At 47.0% G+C, this 18,721-nt stretch overlaps 1 protein-coding gene across 1 annotated transcript in view; it reads left to right on the top strand.

The window, feature by feature from the left end:
• CNTRL (centriolin) overlaps positions 1-18,643 on the top strand; it is an 83,776-nt gene extending 65,133 nt beyond the window's left edge. The window contains exons 32-44 of the mRNA XM_052644946.1: positions 1,417-1,532; positions 1,617-1,834; positions 5,086-5,243; positions 6,349-6,422; positions 7,447-7,635; positions 8,047-8,272; positions 9,716-9,921; positions 10,849-10,989; positions 12,330-12,602; positions 12,775-12,837; positions 16,064-16,270; positions 18,196-18,282; positions 18,526-18,643. Coding sequence (XP_052500906.1) covers positions 1,417-1,532; positions 1,617-1,834; positions 5,086-5,243; positions 6,349-6,422; positions 7,447-7,635; positions 8,047-8,272; positions 9,716-9,921; positions 10,849-10,989; positions 12,330-12,602; positions 12,775-12,837; positions 16,064-16,270; positions 18,196-18,255 — 1,931 coding nt within the window. The 3' untranslated portion in view covers positions 18,256-18,282; positions 18,526-18,643. The remainder of the gene's footprint in view (positions 1-1,416; positions 1,533-1,616; positions 1,835-5,085; positions 5,244-6,348; positions 6,423-7,446; positions 7,636-8,046; positions 8,273-9,715; positions 9,922-10,848; positions 10,990-12,329; positions 12,603-12,774; positions 12,838-16,063; positions 16,271-18,195; positions 18,283-18,525) is intronic.
• Positions 18,644-18,721: the final 78 nt, after the last annotated feature.

The following is an 18,721-nucleotide window of genomic DNA, read 5'->3' on the forward strand; positions in this document are numbered from 1 at the left end:
AATATTTAAATTAACTGAAAGCAAAATTTTCATTGCTACCAGAGTGTGATGAAAGATCACTTATAGGCTGTTGATTGAATTATAAAATGAAACAACCTCCCAGTGGCTTAAACTCTTAAAATACACACCTGTCAAACTTACTAGGTAGCCATTTCTATTTATCTAGAGAGGGCAAGCATTTATGCACATCACAGCAATATTTATTTCTCTTTTTCAGTTTTATTAAGAAATAAGCCTTAATTTCCTTGTTTAACAAATTTAGCTGAGTTACTTACAGTAGAATTTATAATGACAAAATTTGGAAACAAATGACCAATTTAAAAACCATATTTTAACATTTAATGACATGCAAAAATACTGATAAGAGAAGAGTGAAAAAATAGATAAAAACCAAGCATTGAATGTAGTCTTAACTTGTTTTAAAAAATATGTGGGGGGACTCCCCTGGCAGTCCAGTGATTAAGACTTCGCCTTCCAGTGCAGAGGGTGCAGGTTTGATCCTGGTCGGGGAGCTAAGAGCCTACATGCCTCACAGCTGAAAAACCAAAACATAAATGAGAAGCACTGTTGCAGCAAATTCAGTAAAGACTTTAAAATGGTCCACATCAAACAAAACTTAAAAAAAAAAGACTGTTAAAAGTCTTAAGTGAAATGAAAGTCACTCAGTTGTGTCTGACTCTTTGCGACCCCATGGACTGTAGCCTGCCAGGCTCCTCTGTTGATGGAATTCTCCAAACAAGAATACTAGAGTGGATTGCCATTCCCTTCTCCAGGGGATGTTCCTGACCCCCAGGGGATCTTCCTGACCCAGGGATCGAACCTGAGTCTCCCACAATGCAGGCAGATTTTTTTATTGTCTGAGCCACCAAAATATTTAAAAAGTAAAATATGTGTGTGAGGGTGTGTACATGCCCACACATAAGCTTCCGGAAGGAAATTGTCATGGTGCTGTTGCAGTAGTGATCATCTTTGGATGGTAGGATAATGATGGGTTTTAATTTTTTTCTTTTGTACTTTTTTCAGATTTTCTATAATGAACAAATATTCTTATAATCAGAAAAAGTTGTTAATATTTAGAAATCTATATTTCAAAGGACAAAAGAATTGATATAAAAATTTCAGCTGATATAGTTTGAAGTTTTTCTGTTTGATTTAAAATCTTTTAGGTAGGGTATAAGTTCCTTTAGAACTAGATCTTTTTTGAATATTTGTTTAAATTTTTTCAGCAAATTAACGTTTAGCAATACTTTTAAAGGATTTTTTCGTTCAAAATGCAATTAATTAGCTCCATTAATTCACAACAAATATGTATTTTATTACCTATTGTTACATCAGCCAATAGCATAATTTTCTGTTTCATTTTGTAAATGTTTCCACATTCAATTAATAGCCTGGACCATGCTTTGTTTCTGTTAGAACTTAAGAATATTCTGGACATGTTGCAACTTGAAAACAATGAGCTGCAAGCTTTGAAGCTACAACATGACCAAAAGATGTCTGAGTTAGAGAAGACTCAGGTTGAAGTGCTGGAGGTAAGACACCAAGGCATTTCACTGGTAGCTGACCACGCAGCCTTTACCTATTTGTACGGCTGAGTCCTCTTTCACCTTCTCTAGGAGAAACTGGAGCTGGAGAACTTGCAGCAGACAGCCCTGCGACAGAGAGGGGAGGTCGAGTGGCAGAAGCAGCTCTTAGACAGGGACAAGCGAGAGGCTGAGCGGACCACTGCTGAGACCCGAGCGTTGCAGTTGTGTGTTGAGTCTTTGTGCAAACAAAAGGAAGATCTCGAGGAGAAATGTGACAGCTGGGAGAAGAAGCTGGCACAGACCAAACGGTGAGAGCAGGAACGAGCAGGCTTGCAAGGCCCCTTCTGGAAGGCCAAAGCATTATAAAGACACTGTTTAAAAAATTGGAAAAGGCAAAAAAAAGAATACAAAATACACCACAAACTCAATATCACAGTACAATTCACCAGTAGCATTTTGGGATGAATTTTCCTTTTAGGCTTTTTTCCTCCCTTAAAGCATTTTTTTTTAAATAACTTGTGATTTAAGTAAAATAATGTATGCTTGGAATATGTGAGTCAGTGGAGAAATATACCTTGTTGTGGGTAGGAAGGCCCAGTAGTAACCCATTGTTAAGATTCAGTTCTCCTCAGATCGATCTGTAGATTCAAAACAATCACAATTAAAATCCCAACAGACTTTTTAAATAGAAATTGGCCATCTGATTCTGAAATTCATATTGAAATGCAGAGGACCTAGAATATAAGACTTTTTAGATACGACACCAAAACAACTTTAACAAAGACTAAAAGCTAGAGCCGACCGTGTGTGATTCTGAGACAGTGCACAGCCATGGTGATCGGAAGCACTGTGGCCTTGGTATAAAGGTCAGGAGAGAGGCCAGTGCAGCAGAACAGAGTCTGCAAGTGAACTCACAGAACATGCACAGCTGATTCTGACGACGATGCAGAATAGAGGAGAGATGGTTTCAAAATATGTTGCTAAAAGCACTGCGAAAAAATGAACCTTGATCTATACTCACACCAAGTATGAAAATTAACTCAAAATGGGTCATAAACATAAAGGTAAAACCAAAATATAAAACTTGTAAGGGGAAAAACTAGGTAAAAAAATCTTCATGGCCTTGGGTTAGGCAGAAATTCCTTAGATAAGACCCTGAAAGCATGATCCTTAAAAAAGTAAGTTGATAAAATTGAACTTCATCAAAGTTTAAAATTTCTGTTTCTTGAAAATTCCCTGGTGATCCAGTGGTTAGGATTCCATGTTTTCACTGCCAAGAGGGCAAGTGCAATCCCTTATTGTAGAACTAAGATCCCACAAGCTTCACAGTGTGGCTGGGGGAAAAAAAAAAAAAAAACTTGTTTCACAGAAGACACTGTTGAGGCAATAAAAAGACATCTCAGACTGAGAGAGAAATCTTTGCAACTTGTATCTGATGAAAGACTTGTACCCAGGATGTATATACATGGATAACGAACTCTCAAAACGCAGTAATTAGAAAATGAAGAACCCAATTTGCAAATAGGCAAAAATTTGAACATTTTATTTAAGAAAATAGATTAATGGCAGATAAGCACATGAAAAGGAAATGCAAATTAAAACCACAACTAAATATCATTACATACCTATTAGAATAGATTAAACACTGACCATACCAAATTCTATCAAGGAACTTTCATACACAATTGGTGGGAGTATAAAATGTCAGTAAGAGTACTTTGCAAAATAGTTTGGCAGTTAGACTTAAAAATGCAAACATACACCTACCAGGAGATCTAGCTTTCCCACACCTAGAGGTGAAAGCGTGTGGCGTGTGCGCACGCAAGCATGCTAAATTGCTTCAGTTGTGTCCCACTCTTCACAACCTGTGGACCATAGCCCACCAGGCTCCTTTGTCCATGGGATTCTCCGGACAAGAAGATTAGAGTGGGTTGGCATGCCCTCTTCCAGGGGATGTTCCCAACCCAGGGATCAAACCCACATCTCCTGTGTCTCCTACATTGGCAAGTGGGTTCTTTACCACTGGCGCCACCTGGGAAGCCCACAGGTTAAGGCCTGTGTCTATATAAAAACTGTACACTGGTGTTCATAGCAGCTTTATTTGCAGTAGCCAGACACTGAAAACACCCAAAATGCCCATCAGCTGTTGGATGGGTTGGCAGATTATGGTATATGCATACCATCGAATGGGCTTCCAGGTGGCACAGTGGCATGGAACCTACCTGCCAATGCGGGAGACACAGGTCCACTCCCTGGGTTGGAAAGAGTTCCTGGAGTAGGAAATGCCCACCCCCTCCAGTATTATTGCCTGGAAAATTCCATGGACAGAGGAGCCTAGTGGGCTGCAGTCCATGGGGTCGAGAGGAGTCGGACACAACCGAGTGACTTCCCTTTCACTTTTCATTTTCATGTGTTGGAGAAGGAAATGGCAACTCACTCCAGTGTTCTTGCCTAGAGAATCCCAGGGATGGAGGAGCCTCGTGGGCTGCTGTCTGTGGGGTCGCACAGAGTCGGACACGACTGAAGCGACTTAGCAGCAGCAGCAGCATGCCATCGGATGGGCTTCCAGCTGGCACAGTGGCATAGAACCCACCTGCCAATGCGGGAGACACAAGTCCACTCCCTGGGTTGGAAAGAGTTCCTGGAGTAGGGAATGGCCACCCCGCCAGCATTGTTGCCTGGGAAATTCCATGGGCAGAGGAGCTTGGCAGGGTGCAGTCCATGAGGTCACCAAGACTTGGACAGGACACAGCACAGACACGGGCGCACCGTCGAATGGGCTTTCCTGGTGCCTCAGTGGCAGGGAGTCTGCCTGCCAATGCGGGAGAGGCAGGTTTGATCTCTGGGTTGGGAAGATCCCCTGGAGAAGGAAAGGACAACCCACTCCAGTGTTCTTGCTTAGGAAACCCATGGACAGAGGAGCCTGGCGGGCTACAGTCCATGGGGTCACAAGAGAGTCGGACATGACTTAGGGACTGAACAATAGCAACAGACCATAGAATACTACGAGGCAACAGAGAGCAAAGGAGTATTAATAGCATGCAGGTACGTGGCTGCGTCGCAGAGTAATTATGCTCAGTGAAAGAAGCCAGACAAAAACCAGTCCACAGTGTGACTCCTGTTCATGTAAAGGAACATGTGCTCATACATACATTTTTTTTTGACAAATCTTATTATACATAAAATTGTGTTTTTTGCTTTTTCACTTATAAGTTAAGTCCATTTTAATCACATGTTTGGAATTATAAGTGCTATCCATGTTGTCCCTGATTTTTATAAAACTTCAATTTTAGCAAGTCACTTTTTGAAATGACAAACATTTCCAAATGTTCTATTTGGAAAGCTGAAAATAAGGGGTTTTTTTTAAGAATGGGTTGAAGAGCCTTACAGTTTGTTAATACTTATTAATGTTTGTTATGTTAGTAAATTATTAATAATTTATTAATATCATCCAGACTCCACAGCTGTGTTGTGACACGTAACACTATTCGTTAGTTGTCTGGTATTTGTGCTTGGACATTTTGTGTTTGACGGTCTAATAGTCTCGCTTGTATCCTAGGGTTTTAGCAGCCACGGAAGAGAGTAGCAAAGCAAAGCAATCAGACTTGGAAAAGTTGGAACTGGATATCAGAAAACTGCACCAGGAACTAGACCAGCTAAACAGAAACAAGCTCTCACTGCACAGAGACATCGCGGCTGTGCAGCAGCAACTCCAGGGTAAGAGGCGTGGCGGGGAGGCGACCGTCTTCCTTCTGCCGGAGTCTTTGTTTAATTGTTTGCTTTCTTATTACAGAAATAGATCATGCTGGAGGGCATGGGGTTTCTTTTAGAAGTGAGAAAAATGTTCTAATATTAGGTATGGTGATGGTTGAACAACTCTGAATTTACCAAAAGCCATGAAATTATACACTTTAAATGGGTGAAATGCATTATATGTGAATTACATCTCAGTAAAGCTGGTTTTTTTTTTAATGAATTCATATTCCTTAGAGAACAGTGTTAAAACATAGCAAAGTGACAAAAGTTACTATTGACCACACTCTTCAGAGATAATTTCTACTAGCAATGTAGTAAATATCCTTCAAGATTTTTCCTTGAAGGGTAGTGTATGTGTATAGATTTAAAAGCAAAGGTGGAAATAACGTATTTATGACCAAATCTTTATAAATCCTCATGATTGTTTATTTATGTTACTAAGTAATTCCAGCCAACAGTATACTTGTTGAACACGTCCTGTGTACTGGGCATGATTGTAGATGTTTCATATGCATTTTATCATTTAATTCTTATAACATTTTTATGAGGTAGAAACTATGATTTCCCCCATTTAAAGAAGCCAGCTTAAACCCAGTTTCCTCGGGACTTGCTTAAGCGAGAAGTGACCTGCTTAAGCTCACCCAGTTAGTAAGTGACAAAACCAGTACAGATAATAAAATTTATTTTCAAATTGTCTTCCTGAAAGGTTGTACCAAATTTACATTTTTATCAGCAGTGTGGAAGGTACCTGTTTTTAAACCACGCACCTCATCAACACTAGGTATTGTGTGTGAGGTTTTTTTTATTATGAAGTTTTGAACGTGTTAATCTTTTTTTTTTTTTAACATGTAAGTCTTTAAAAAACGCAAGGCCCCAAGCCCAGGTCTGGCTTGCGCACGTGCCTCTCTCTCGGCCTTGAATAAGATAGGGTGGCGAAGTCACCTGTTATACCGTAACAGAAGGAAGCATGAATTCACTGTCAGTCTACATGTTTAAGGGGACTGATGGGAAACTGGAAAATGTATGCATATGTATTTCTTACTCTATGTAAACGTTATTTCTGTAGAAAAACGAGAAGCAGTAAACTCATTACAGGAGGAACTAGCTGACGTCCAAGACCACTTGAACCTCGCGAAACAGGTGAGCCTAACAAACGTAACCTTCCAGTAGTGTCCCGCAGGTGTGCAGAGAGCTGCTTGAAATAACAGGTCAGAGGCTGGTTCCTTCTCATACGAGCAGGTCCCGTAGAGCCTTATCTAACACAAATGTAATACATGCAAAACCTTTGATGCAGAGCAGTAATTTTCTAGTTTATTTTAGCCCTAGAGTTCTCCAGCCAGACCATGTTTTGCTCAAAGCTAGTAAGTGAGGTGGCTAGAAGACCCCCGTAGTTGCTCAGCCGCCATTCTGGGGGCTTCAGGGACCAGATGGACTTCTCTTCCCCGTGGCACAGATGAGGCCTTTAGGCTTCTCAGCGTCTTCCTGCAGGGATTCAGGGTTGCCCTGTGAGAGTATTGCCGTGAGCTGAGTTCCAAAGAACCTCAAGCAAGTTTTAGACCTTAGTTTCTACTCTGTAAGTTACAGGTTAGGTTAGACATCTAGATGCTCTTCCTTCTACCTTTACGATTCTGTGTTTCTAAGATGGATAAAACTTATAAAGTATTCTGTCCTTTAAAAAGTCTTACACGGTTCTTATGAACATTTTCTATGTTACTAGAAATATGGAAACTTTTCCAAAAGTGTTTAATTAGGGTTCTTTGAAGAAAGAAGTATTTATTGTTTTGTGAATTTTTTTAAACCTGTATAAATATTTCAGATGGTAACAAAACCATGATGTCAGGTTCAGTTTCAGCCAGAATTAAGGCTTGTTCACAGCTCTTCTTAATCCTAGCAATCCTGTGAGGTGGGTGGTGTTTATTCCCACCTCAGTGATGAGATGGCTAAATTTCGGAGGAATCAAGTCTCTTGCTGAGGTTCTATCATCTTAGGTACTAAACAGAGGGAAGTCAGTGATTAGATGGAGCTCTGGGTGCCTTCGCATGTTTACTGCAATGCTGAAGGATGTGGAGCTTCCATCTCGGCGGGCTTAGGTGGCGCAGCTATGGCACTGGCGCCCTAGTGAAGGCGGCTCTGTCCGTGGTTTGAGTTGTTCTTTGCCCTGAAGGACCTGCTCCGCACCACCAAGCGCCAGGACGTCCTGCTTGGCGAGCAGACCAGGCTGCAGGAGGACCTCCAGGAATGCATGAAGAGGTTGGAAGTCTGCCAGAAAGAAGAGGAAGCAAAGCAGCAGCACCTGCAGGCGCTTCAGAACGAGGTGGAGGAAAGCAAGACCGAACTCGTCCGCCAGGAGACGGTACCGCACCCCGCGGGCGCTGCAGAAGAGCAGATGCTTCCCCGGTGGAGCGCTGCTGAGGAGCTCCCGCTCTGGGTCTCGCTCGCTGTACCTGCCCTGTGTGACCTGAGGGGGATTTCACACCAACTCTTTGCCTCCCTTGGTATTAATATTATGGACCATTAAGACTGTAGGACAGGCCCCATAAAGAACCGTGGTGGCCACCTGTCAGTTCCTGCGTATCCCCTCCTCACATGCTAGCCAGATCGTTTTCCGTCCCCACCTGATGCCTTTTGCAAAGAGAACTCCCTCTCTATCACCGTGGGCTATTCGCTACTTTCTGTTTGAACTGGAGTCCAGCTAGTGTCCATGAAGATTCCCGCGGGACGTTGTTTGTTAGCTGGTGACTAACTGAGGGTGTTCTCTAATAAGACGTTTCAGAGACTCCAGAAAGAGAGAGAGAGTGAAGAAAAAAAGTTAGAAGCCAGTCGAGCGACCCTGCAGGAGCAGCAGCAGCAGCTGGAAAAGGAAATCGCAGACCAGAAGAGCACGCTGGACCAGGTGCTCAGCCAGGTGCTGGGGGCCGAGGAGCGCGCCAGGACTCTGCAGCAGGAGGCGAGGTGGGGTGAGACCCTGGAGAAGACGCTCTCCCAGACCCGTATGTATCCCGGAGCGCTGCCAGGGTCGGGGGGGACCCGCTGACTGTCCTACGAAGCGTGTGGAGGAGGCCCAGGCCTCGGCCGTGGCCCAGACAGGGGGCAGGACCGGTGTGGGGGACATGCAGCCCCTCACTCGGTCCTCCGGGTCCTGCGAGACATGAGGAGGCCGGCCCAGAGCAAACAGAGTCTGTCTTTATGGAGATGGAATTTGATCCCGACACAGTCAGGTGTTTCTCCTTGACTTTATCGCTTTCTTTGAGAATGCTTTTTCAAGGAAGTGGAATATTAAGGCAAAGAAGTGCCAAAAGGTGCCCTAAAGGCTTTCTATAAAACTACATTAATTCTGAGCTTTGGAACAATGATCCATTTCATCTCAGCCTGTTACAAAAAACAATATTAACAGTTCTATGATACAGTTGTTGGCCATTGGGTCTGTTTATTCTTTTGAGCCATACATAAATGAACTTGACTCCAGGGCAAAAGATGGTTCTTACGTCAGTAAATGAATTCTTTTTCCCTCAGACTTCAGGTTTTAATAATGCTCAGAAAATGATGTTCTCCCCTGTGGAAACTTGGAGGACTTGGGTTTTGAAAGGGTTATTACTCCTTTTTCCCTGGGAACTCTTGATTCAGACCCAACCTTTCCCATTTTGAAACAAACCTAAATATGCTGAGTCCGACCATGGCAGAGGTGTGAGAAGCGATGTCTGGGCAGGGCGCTGCTTTACACAGGTCGGTTAGAAAAACCTGTGTTAAATATCACTGTTGTGTATAAGCGTCATCTGTTGAGTATACTCACCATGCATCAGGTGTTTGCACGCATGATCCCCATTAAACACCAGGAAATGGGCTCCTTCTGGAGAAAATGAGACTCATGCCACTCCAGAGCCGCTGTTCTTTCCCTGCACGGCCTCCCATGAAGGAAGAAATACTGTGCCCCTCCCTTCATTTGAAAGGAGGTTTATAACAAAGCATTCCAGGGCTTCCTTGGCCGTCCAGCGATTGAGACTCTGCGCTTCCAACACAGGGGCGCGGGTCCAATCCCTGGTCGGGGAGCTAAGATCCCGGGTGCCTCATGGAGCAGCTAGAAATGTAACAGTGGAGAAGGGGCGTGAACAGACGTTTAAACGGGCAAGTAAGTAACCGGCGCCTCAGCAGTCTGCTCCGTGTTCCACGCGCCTCCCAGGATTGGTGCTCTCGGGTCTCAAAGACTCAAAAGAGGAAATGGTGGCTGCCTGTCACACTGGAATCAGGTCCTTCAGGAACAAACTACATCAAAGGGCAGCCTTCTCTGAACCTCTCTCTGGGCTGCCGGTGTGGGTCGGGGGGAGGTAGGCAGCTGGCTGGCGGAAGAGAGTGGCTTGAGCGGGCAGCATGCCCTGTGCAGTCTGCCCGCAGCCAGCCCAGGGCCTCGGGCTGAGCTACCTGAAACGCTGTTTCAGAACGCCAGCTCTCCGAACGGGAGCAGCAGTTGTTGCAAAAGTCAGCTGAGCTGCTGGCTCTTCAGAAGGAGGCGGACTCTATGAGGGCAGACTTCAGCCTCTTGCGAAACCAGTTCTTGACAGAGAGGAAGAAAGCTGAGAAGCAGGTAGCCAGCCTCAAGGAAGCGCTCAAGACCCAGCGCAGCCAGCTGGAGAAGACCCTTCTCGTGAGTACCCACTGCCCCGCCCCGGCAACTTGTGTGCTGACGCCTTTCCATTGTTAACTAGCATACGGCTTCCATGTAGAGAAAAGACTGGGCAGCCCAGTCCCTAACCCAACTGTTGATTTGGGTACCTCTGTGCATAGTTTGTGCCTGAAGCTAATGGTAGATTTTGCCTGCGTCTGGGCTCAGCCCTGGCGGAGTCGGCTGGCTGGCTGGCTGGAACGCTGATCACAGGCTCAGACAGCACCCTCGGCGAGCCAGCCTCTGCACACCTCCCCAGCGAGGGTGCAGGGGTTTGGGGGCGGGAAAGCTTCTGAAGACCCTCTTCCCCAGCTGCAGTCTGTGCTCACAGGCTTTCTCACCGTGCCCTTTCTGGTCAGCATTGGCTTTAATCATTATCCTAAAACTAGGAGGCTCAATCTGTCATGCTCTCATCCCTGAGACAAATTGTGGGTGGTGGTACTCAGATGAGTTGAAAACAGTTTCTGATGCCTCGAGACCGACGGGCAGTGATGGGGGCTGTCCCAGAAAAGGGTTTTCCTAACCCTCTGGAGGAGTTCATGTCACCCTGCAGTGTGAGTGTGGCTTTGCGTCCGCATGTACTTCCCAGAGGGCAGCACCACTCCCAGTGTCGTGCAACAGGACCGCGGACAGAGTCGGCAGCTGTCTAGGCTTTACCCTCCCGGGAACCCCGTGATGGGGGCTGCTGCCCACGTCTCCCAGACAGGGGAGGGCAACCTGATTTCAGTGGTAACACGGCACACCTAGGGCTCAGGCTTTCTGCTCCCGGCCCTACCACCGCTGCTGCAGGAGGCCGGTCGATCATCCCTTTTATAGCTGGAGGCCAGACAGGAAACGAAGTCTCAGAGCTAGTGAGTGTGCCAGGCAGCCGCGCGCCCCTCCTGAGTCGCTCTCCTCCTCCCCTGCTAGGAGCAGAAGCAGGAGAACAGCTCCATGCAGAAGGAGATGGCAACCATCGAGCAGGTGGCGCAGGACAACCACGAGCGGGCCCGGCGCCTGATGCGGGAGCTCAGCCAGATGCAGCAGGAGTATGCGGAGCTCAAGGAGCAGGTGAGCCCGCAGCCCCGGGCGCGGGGCGGGGCTCAGCGGCGCTCGTGCAAGGGGCGTGGCTCTGTGGGGACTGTCAGACTAGCGGTCAGATTGTTCTTCTAGTCCTGAAATTTAGAACTTTCCACAAGAAGAAAGTATTTGTTCAAGATACACTCTTAAAATGCCCCCAAGATACACTTTTGAAATGCCTTAAGTTCACCAAACTTAAGTTAGTTTTTGAAAGAAAAATGGCAGTTCTTCAGCATAAAATTTTATCAAGTCCCAAAGTGCTGTGTTGAAATACTAGATTTTATGCCAGAAACCAATCTGTAAGAGACAAACTCCCAAGGAAACCTCTGATCATCTGTTGTGCAGCCTGGCCGAGGAGAGGAGGACGGTTTGTCCTCGATGGAGGGTCTCACCCTAGACCCCCCTGTGTCCCTCAGCCCGTGTCAGGGACTGGGCCGCCCCAGAACTCTCTAGTCAGCCCACTCGGGCACCTCGACTGACCCTGCTACACTTTGTCCTTTGGATGACCCCATGTGGCCCTTTAGTTTCATCTGTTCCTATAACCACCCTCCCAAAACACACTCACACACACACACCATACCACACCACCCCACCCCACCCCCTGTTTGGCTCAAGAAAAAATTACTTTTAAAGGCCCCTCGGCCTCTCTGAATTCGGGAGGGCAGTTAGCAGAGAGTATGACTGTAGTTTCTCCACCGTGCTCTTTATGGAGAGAGCCCCATAGAGTGGTCTCGGGTATTTAACACAATCTGTGGCACCTGAGGAAACCTCCAGACTCCCCACCACCAGATTCTTCACATGTAAAACGAAAACATTCAAGCAGACCTTTGCTAAGCCCCGTTCAGTGCTAGCATTTATGACCTAGACCACCTGCAGCTTCTTTCAGTAAATGCCCCTTTTCTCATTTGAAGACCGCTAAGGTGCCGCATGTGAATCCTCACGTAGCTCTCACGTTTCAGGACACAGGAGGTTTAGAAGTTAGCTAGCTGGCCCTGAGTTGTCCTGGTGCTGTCTATTGGAGGTGGGGCTGGAGCCCAGCTCTGTCCAGCTGCAGCGAGGCTGGCTTCGATGGTGTGGGCCACCTGCACGCAGCACCACCCTGGGCTTTTCCATACGGGAGTCGCTCCAGTCGGAAGGCCAGTAAAATCGTTCGCTTGGTAGCTTAGAGATACTTGAGTAGCTGGGAAAATGGCAAATTTTTACAGTTCTAATCATAATAAGTAACATTTGTAGGTCTTTTGGTATATGATACATGTATTTAAAATGTTAAATCATTAAATAACAGTTCAGTTCCAGTACCTGGTGGTATTTGACTCTGACTCGCTCTGTAGATGGTAAACCAGAAAGATCTGGAAAGAAGACAAGTAGAAATCAGTGAAGCGATGAGGACGCTTAAGTCTGAAGTGAAAGACGAGATCAGAGCCAGCCTCAAGAACCTCAACCAGTTTCTCCCGGAGCTGCCAGCAGACCTGGAGGCCATTCTGGAAAGGAGCGAACACCTAGACGGAGGGCTGGGGAGCTTGAAGGAGAACTTTCCATTCGCCCTGAGTGAGAAGCCATCACCTTTTGAAGAGAAACTGCACTTTTCTCACGTTCACATAATGGTAAGGGCTTGTTTATCCTGCTGTTCCCTGGACTTCCTGAAAGGGCCCTTTGGTCCCCACCTCCCCCAGATAAGTTCAGACAGACTGGAGGGTGGGAGGAGGGAAAGGCGGGTTGGTTATGATGGTGGTGCTCAGAGAGAGACTCTGATGGTTCCCTTTTCCTCTGAAAAAGGATGAACACTGGCGTGGAGAAGCTCTCCGGGAGAAACTGCGTCACCGTGAAGATCGACTCAAGGTTGCCCTTTTAAAAGAAAAAAAGTATAAGCTGCTCAGCCTGTTGAGAGTGGGGGAACGTGTTCTGTCGCAGCTCTCGCAGGAGTTTTATAGGTTACACGTCCGAAGCTCAGAGAGGTTGGCATCACAGTTAATCAGCGCCAGGGTCAGGGTTCAGAACCATGAGTTCTGGTGCTCAGCCCAGGGTTCCTGAACCCTCGGTAATGCTGCTTTACCTCAGCTGAAACTGATAGGACCCGCAGACAGAAAATAGAGATGCACTGATAAAAACACGGCTCACAGGCCTGTGGTCGGGGGAGGGATTGGGGAAACCAGAAAAGTAGGCTTGGGTGTCAAATGAGAAGCTGTTTGGCTCAGGATATGTTGAACTTGAAGGCTTCATGAGACACCCAGGGAAGGATGTCTGTCTGTAGGCAGCTGAAAATAGGTGTCTAGAATTTAGTTGTAAGTTCAGTTCAGTCGCTCAATCTTGTCCAACTCTTTGTGACCCCATGAACTGCAGCACACCAGGCCTCCCTGTCCATCACCAACTCCCAGAGTTTACCCAAACCCACGTCCACCGAGTCGGTGATGCCATCCAGCCATCTCATCCTCTGCCGTCCCCTTCTCCTCCCGCCTTCAGTGTTTCCCAGCATCAGTATCTTTTCAAATGAGTCAGTTCTTCACATCAGGTGGCCAAAGTATTGGAGTTTCAGCTTCAGCATCAGTCCTTCCAATGAATATTCAGGACTGATCTCCTTTAGGATGGACTGGTTGGATCTCCTTGCAGTCCAAGGGACTCTCAAGAGTCTTCTCCAACACCACAGTTCAAAAGCATCAATTCTTCGGTGCTCAGCTTTCTTTATAGTCCAATTCTCACATCCATACATGACCACTGGAAAAACCATAGCCTTGACTAGACGGACCTTTGTTGACAAAGTAATATCTCTGCTTTTCAGTATGCTGTCTAGGTTAGTCATAACTTTCCTTCCAAAGAGTAGTTCAATTCAGCTGCTCAGTCCTGTCCGACTCTCTGTGACCCCATGAACCACAGCACGCCAGGCCTCCCTGTCCATCACCAACTCCCAGAGTGCACCCAAACCCATGTCCATTGTGTCGGTGATGCCATGCAACCATCTCATCCTCTGTCGTCCCCTTCTCCTCCTGCCCGCAATCTTTCCCAGCCTCAGGGTCTTTTCAAATGAGTCAGCTCTCTGCATCAGATGGCCAAAGTACTGGAGTTTCAGCTTCAACATCAGTCCCGCCAATGAACACCCAGGACTGATCTCCTTTAGGATGGACTGGTTGGATCTCCTTGCAGTCCAAGGGACTCTCAAGAGTCTTCTCCAACACCACAGCTCAAAAGCTTCAATTCTTCAGTACTCAGCTTTCTTCACAGTCCAGCTCTCACATCATACATGACCACTGGAAAAACCATAGCCTTGACTAGACAGACCTTTGTTGGCAAAGTAATGGCTCTGCTTTTGAATATACTATCTAGGTTGCTCATAACTTTCCCTCCAAGGAGCAAGCGTCTTTTAATTTCATAGCTGGAATCACCATCTGCAGTGATTTTGGAGCCCAGAAAAATAAAGTCAGCCACTGTTTCCACTGTTTCCCATCTATTTGCCGTAAAGTGATGGGACCAGATGCCATGATGTTAATTTTCTGAATGTTGAGCTTTAAGCCAACTTTTTCACTCTCCTCTTTCACTTTCATCAAGAGGCTTTTTAGTTCCTCTTCACTTTCTGCCGTAAGGGTGGTGTCATCTGCATATCTGAGGTTATTGATATTTCTCCAGGCAGTCTTGATTCCAGCTTGTGCTTCCTCCAGCCCAGCGTTTCTCATGATGTACTCTGCATAGAAGTTAAATAAACAGGGTGACAATATACAGCCTTGACATACTCCTTTTCCTATTTGGAACCAGTCTGTTGTTCCATGTCCAGTTCTAACTGTTGCTTCCTGACCTGCATACAGGTTTCTCAAGAGGCAGGTCAGGTGGTCTGGGATTCCCATCTCTTGAAGAATTTTCCAGTTTATTGCAATCCACACGGTCAAAGGCTTTGGCATAGTCAATAAAGCAGAAATAGATGTTTTTCTGGAACTCTCTTGCTTTTTCCATGATCCAGCAGATGTTGGCAATTTGATCTCTGGTTCCTCTGCCTTTTCTAAAACCAGCTTGAACATCAGGGAGTTCACGGTTCACGTATTGCTGAAGCCTGGCTTGGAGAATTTTGAGCATTACTTTGCTAGCGTGTGAGATGAGTGCAATTGTGCGGTGGTTTGAGCATTCTTTGGCATTGCCTTTCTTTGGGATTGGAATGAAAACCGACTTTTTCCAGTCCTGTGGCCACTGCTGAGTTTTCCAAATTTGCTGGCATATTGAGTGCAGCACTTCGACAGCATCATCTTTCAGGGTTTGAAATAACTCAACTGGAATTCCGTCACCTCCCCTAGCTCTGTTCGTAGCGATGCTTCCTAAGGCCTGACCTAAAAATGTGGGGGTGAAGAGTATAGTGGGGAGCTGGGAAATGAGAGTGAGGCGGGTAGAACCAGAGAGGACAGCGTGCGTCTCTGAAGAGCGGCCACTCGCCTCGAGGGCTGGGAGGGAGCCACATGCAGTTCCGAGGGAGTGAAGGCCCTTAACATCAGATAGCCTCCGGCCACACGTGGCTGTTTAAATGGAAATTCGCTGTCATTAAACCAGGTTAAAAATTCTGTTCAGTTACCACACTTCCCGAGCTCGGCAGCCACACTGGTTAGAGGTTACCATAGAGGGCAGCAGATTTAGAACATGGAACATTCCTGTCGCCGCAGGAGGTTCTGCGGGACAGTGCCTGCTGGCAGCGTTGACTAGAGGATCGTTTCAGAGGTGCCGTGGGGGAGCCGGGAAGCACTGTGGGTTGAGGGTTCCGTACACTGCGAGACACTCAGAAGGCCTCAGTGTGAGCCCGCCATCTGAGTCTGAGCAGGCGTCTACCGAGGAGGAAGCGGAAACCCCGAGGGTCGTGACAGTGGCGCACAGGCTGAGGGAAAGGCCCACTTAACGATGCCACACAGGAGACGTCTGGCACCTGCCCGCCCCACCTTCCCCCCTTTAACTTTTGAAGACAAGAGGATTTTCAGCAGCCACTTCTATGTTCTGACAGTCAGATTTGCCTTTCAAATGTTAAACGTGAGGAAGCTACCCAGCACTAGTTCTGACACATCCCTCTGTAAGGCCCTAAGTCTTCCCGTAACACTTTCAGGCCCAGCTCCGACACTGTATGTCCAAGCAGGCAGAAGTGTTAAGCAAAGGGAAGCGGCAGACCGAGGGCACGTTACACAGCCTGAGGAGACAGGTCGATGCCTTAGGGGAGCTGGTCACCAGCACGTCTGTGGAGTCCACGTCGTCAGCCACTCTGTCTCAGCGCGAATCTTCCCTTGCAGAGGACTCCCATCTTGGACCAAGTCAGGTAGGAGGCGGCTCTTCATAAGTGGTCTGGCTTGTACACGGAAAGTCCCTGAAAGCTTTGAGGCCCACAGCCTAGAGGAGACTCAGAAGGAGACAAAACAGTGAAAGTCGCTCAGTCCTGCCCAGCTCTGCAGTCCTGCTGACCATACCGTCCACGGAACTCTCCAGGCCTGAATCCTGGAGTGGGTGGCTGTTCCCTTCTCCAGGGGATCTTCCCAACCCAGGGATTGCAGCCAGGGTCTCCCACATTGCAGGCGAATTCTTTACCAGCTCAGCTAGCAAGGAAGCCCAAGAATACTGGAGTGGGTAGCCTATCCCTTCTCCAGCGGATCTTCCCAACCCAGGAATCGAATCGGGGTCTCCTGCATTGCAGGCAGATTCTTTACCAGCTGAGCTCCAGGGAAGCCCAAAGGGCATGAGTTTCCCCGAGATTTGAAGGTGGAAGGACATGAATGTCACCTTCAGATCTCGGGGAAACTTGTCTTAGGGAAGACTCACAAAAGTTTTCATGGTCCCTGGGAAAACTGGAATCAATTGGTTGGTAGTAAATGTGTAAAGAGGATAAGCTGATGATTTAGGAAATCAACTAGGAAACAGGGACATAGTTAATTCTCCTATGAAGGCTTTCCACTGTTCGGATTTCCTTATCTATTTGGTAAATATAACGAGTTCAGGTAATTCCCTGGTGGTCCAGTGGTTAAGGATTCTGTGTTCTCACCACCGAGGGCCCGGTCTGCCTCTCACTGGGGAGCTAAAATCGCATAAGCCATGTGGCACAGTCAAAAATAGAAGAGTTGAGACCTCTGAAGCCAACTTGTGTCCCAGTTTAGTCTGTTCACTTGGGAAAGGTGATTGTGCCAATTGTTAGTCCTAAGTGAAGTTTGAACACAGTTTGAACTCTTAATTCAGAATCTATTTAAAAAACCACAGCACTGGATTTCACATGTTTTCTGTGTGAGACCTAGATGAGGTTAGTAATTATTTAGAAGGAACATAAAATATATTAATGGAATCCGTAAATAGGAAGACAGTATTCCTGTCAGATAATAGCTACCATGTTGCATGCCTAGTGTGGGGGTGTGGTGGCTCAGCAGTAAAGAATCTGCCTGCGATGTGGGACTTGTGGGTTCGATCCCTGGTCAGGAAGATCCCCTGGAGGAAAGCATGGCAACCCACTCCAGTATTCTTGTCTGGAGAATCCCAGGGACAGAGGAGCCTGGCGGGCTACAGTCCATACGGTCAGAGAGTCAGACATGACTGACACGACTCAGCACGCAGCGTGTGCGCACTGAGCACTGCGTGCATCGCCTCGCTTACATCCTGGGAGCCAGGATTTATCCTTCTCTATAAATAAACTGTAGAAAACAAAAAATGATGTCACGGTCACAGCGAAACACGAAACCAGGATTTAGACGCTGATCTCTCCACCGCAGAGCAGTGTGTTGCGTGTGAGCCCAAGAACATCCAAGGCCAGTCTGCGTCTTTAATAGACACACAGCTTGCTCGTTAGCAGCAGAGCCAAGATGTGAATGCGATCACCTAAAATCTTGCACGGTAGGACCCAAGTCAGATACAGGCCAGGGCCGTCATGGGCCTCAGGGCAGGCCGTGAGGGCGAGTGTCAGAGGCACAGAGCTGTGTAGAGATGGCAGCTCCGGAGGTGAGCCCCGAAGGGTGGGAGACAGGCACGCAGGGGTGTGGGCGCCAGCTGAAGTCTTCAGCTCCCGTGGCCGCCAGAGACCCGCAGCGCCCCAGGCCCAGGAGGGCAACGGAGGCGGCGGGAGAGCCGCAGCACGTAGAGAGGGTTTTGTCAGAAGTACGTTGGGTTCCGGAGTCTCAGTCTATGGTTATGTGGGATGAAAATCTGAACTAGGTTGGAGTTAGGGGTCTGGCTTCCGAGCCGAACGCTTCATCTTCTTCTTTCCAGAGCTCCTTCCATCAAGTTCTCCAAGGTCCATCACAGTCAATGGACAGTTACCGACACTGATGCTGTCCTCAGCTTCCTGCTCACAGGGTACATGTAACAAAAAGTTCTTTCATTTATAAATAACTAGCACTTTCAATCGGCAGATGTTGAATTGTAGCTTATCATACAGTCTTAAGAAAAGTAACCGTCTTACTTTTATCCTGGGTAATTTGTATGATGGGTCATCTTAAAACAATTTTCCAAAGAAGTACTCAAATCTATTGACCTGTTCGCCATGATGCTATCATCTAGTTCTGTGAATTTAGCTAAAGCCTGTTTTTACTGTTGCAGGAATTCACCCTTAGTACTCTCTCATCCTGTTGTGGGACGAGCGGCTCAGCCAGATGGAGGAAGACTCTCTTGCCTGAATATGAGGAAATAGCCTTCTCCACTGCCTCACTAACTTCATTAGAATGTCACTTGGTTTTTGTCGAGAGCCAGTCAGTCCAGATGCTGAAACCCCACCGCGGTTCATCCCACTGCTGCG

Source organism: Budorcas taxicolor, chromosome 8, assembly GCF_023091745.1.
Source record: "Budorcas taxicolor isolate Tak-1 chromosome 8, Takin1.1, whole genome shotgun sequence".
Classification (NCBI taxonomy): Eukaryota; Metazoa; Chordata; class Mammalia; order Artiodactyla; family Bovidae; genus Budorcas; species Budorcas taxicolor.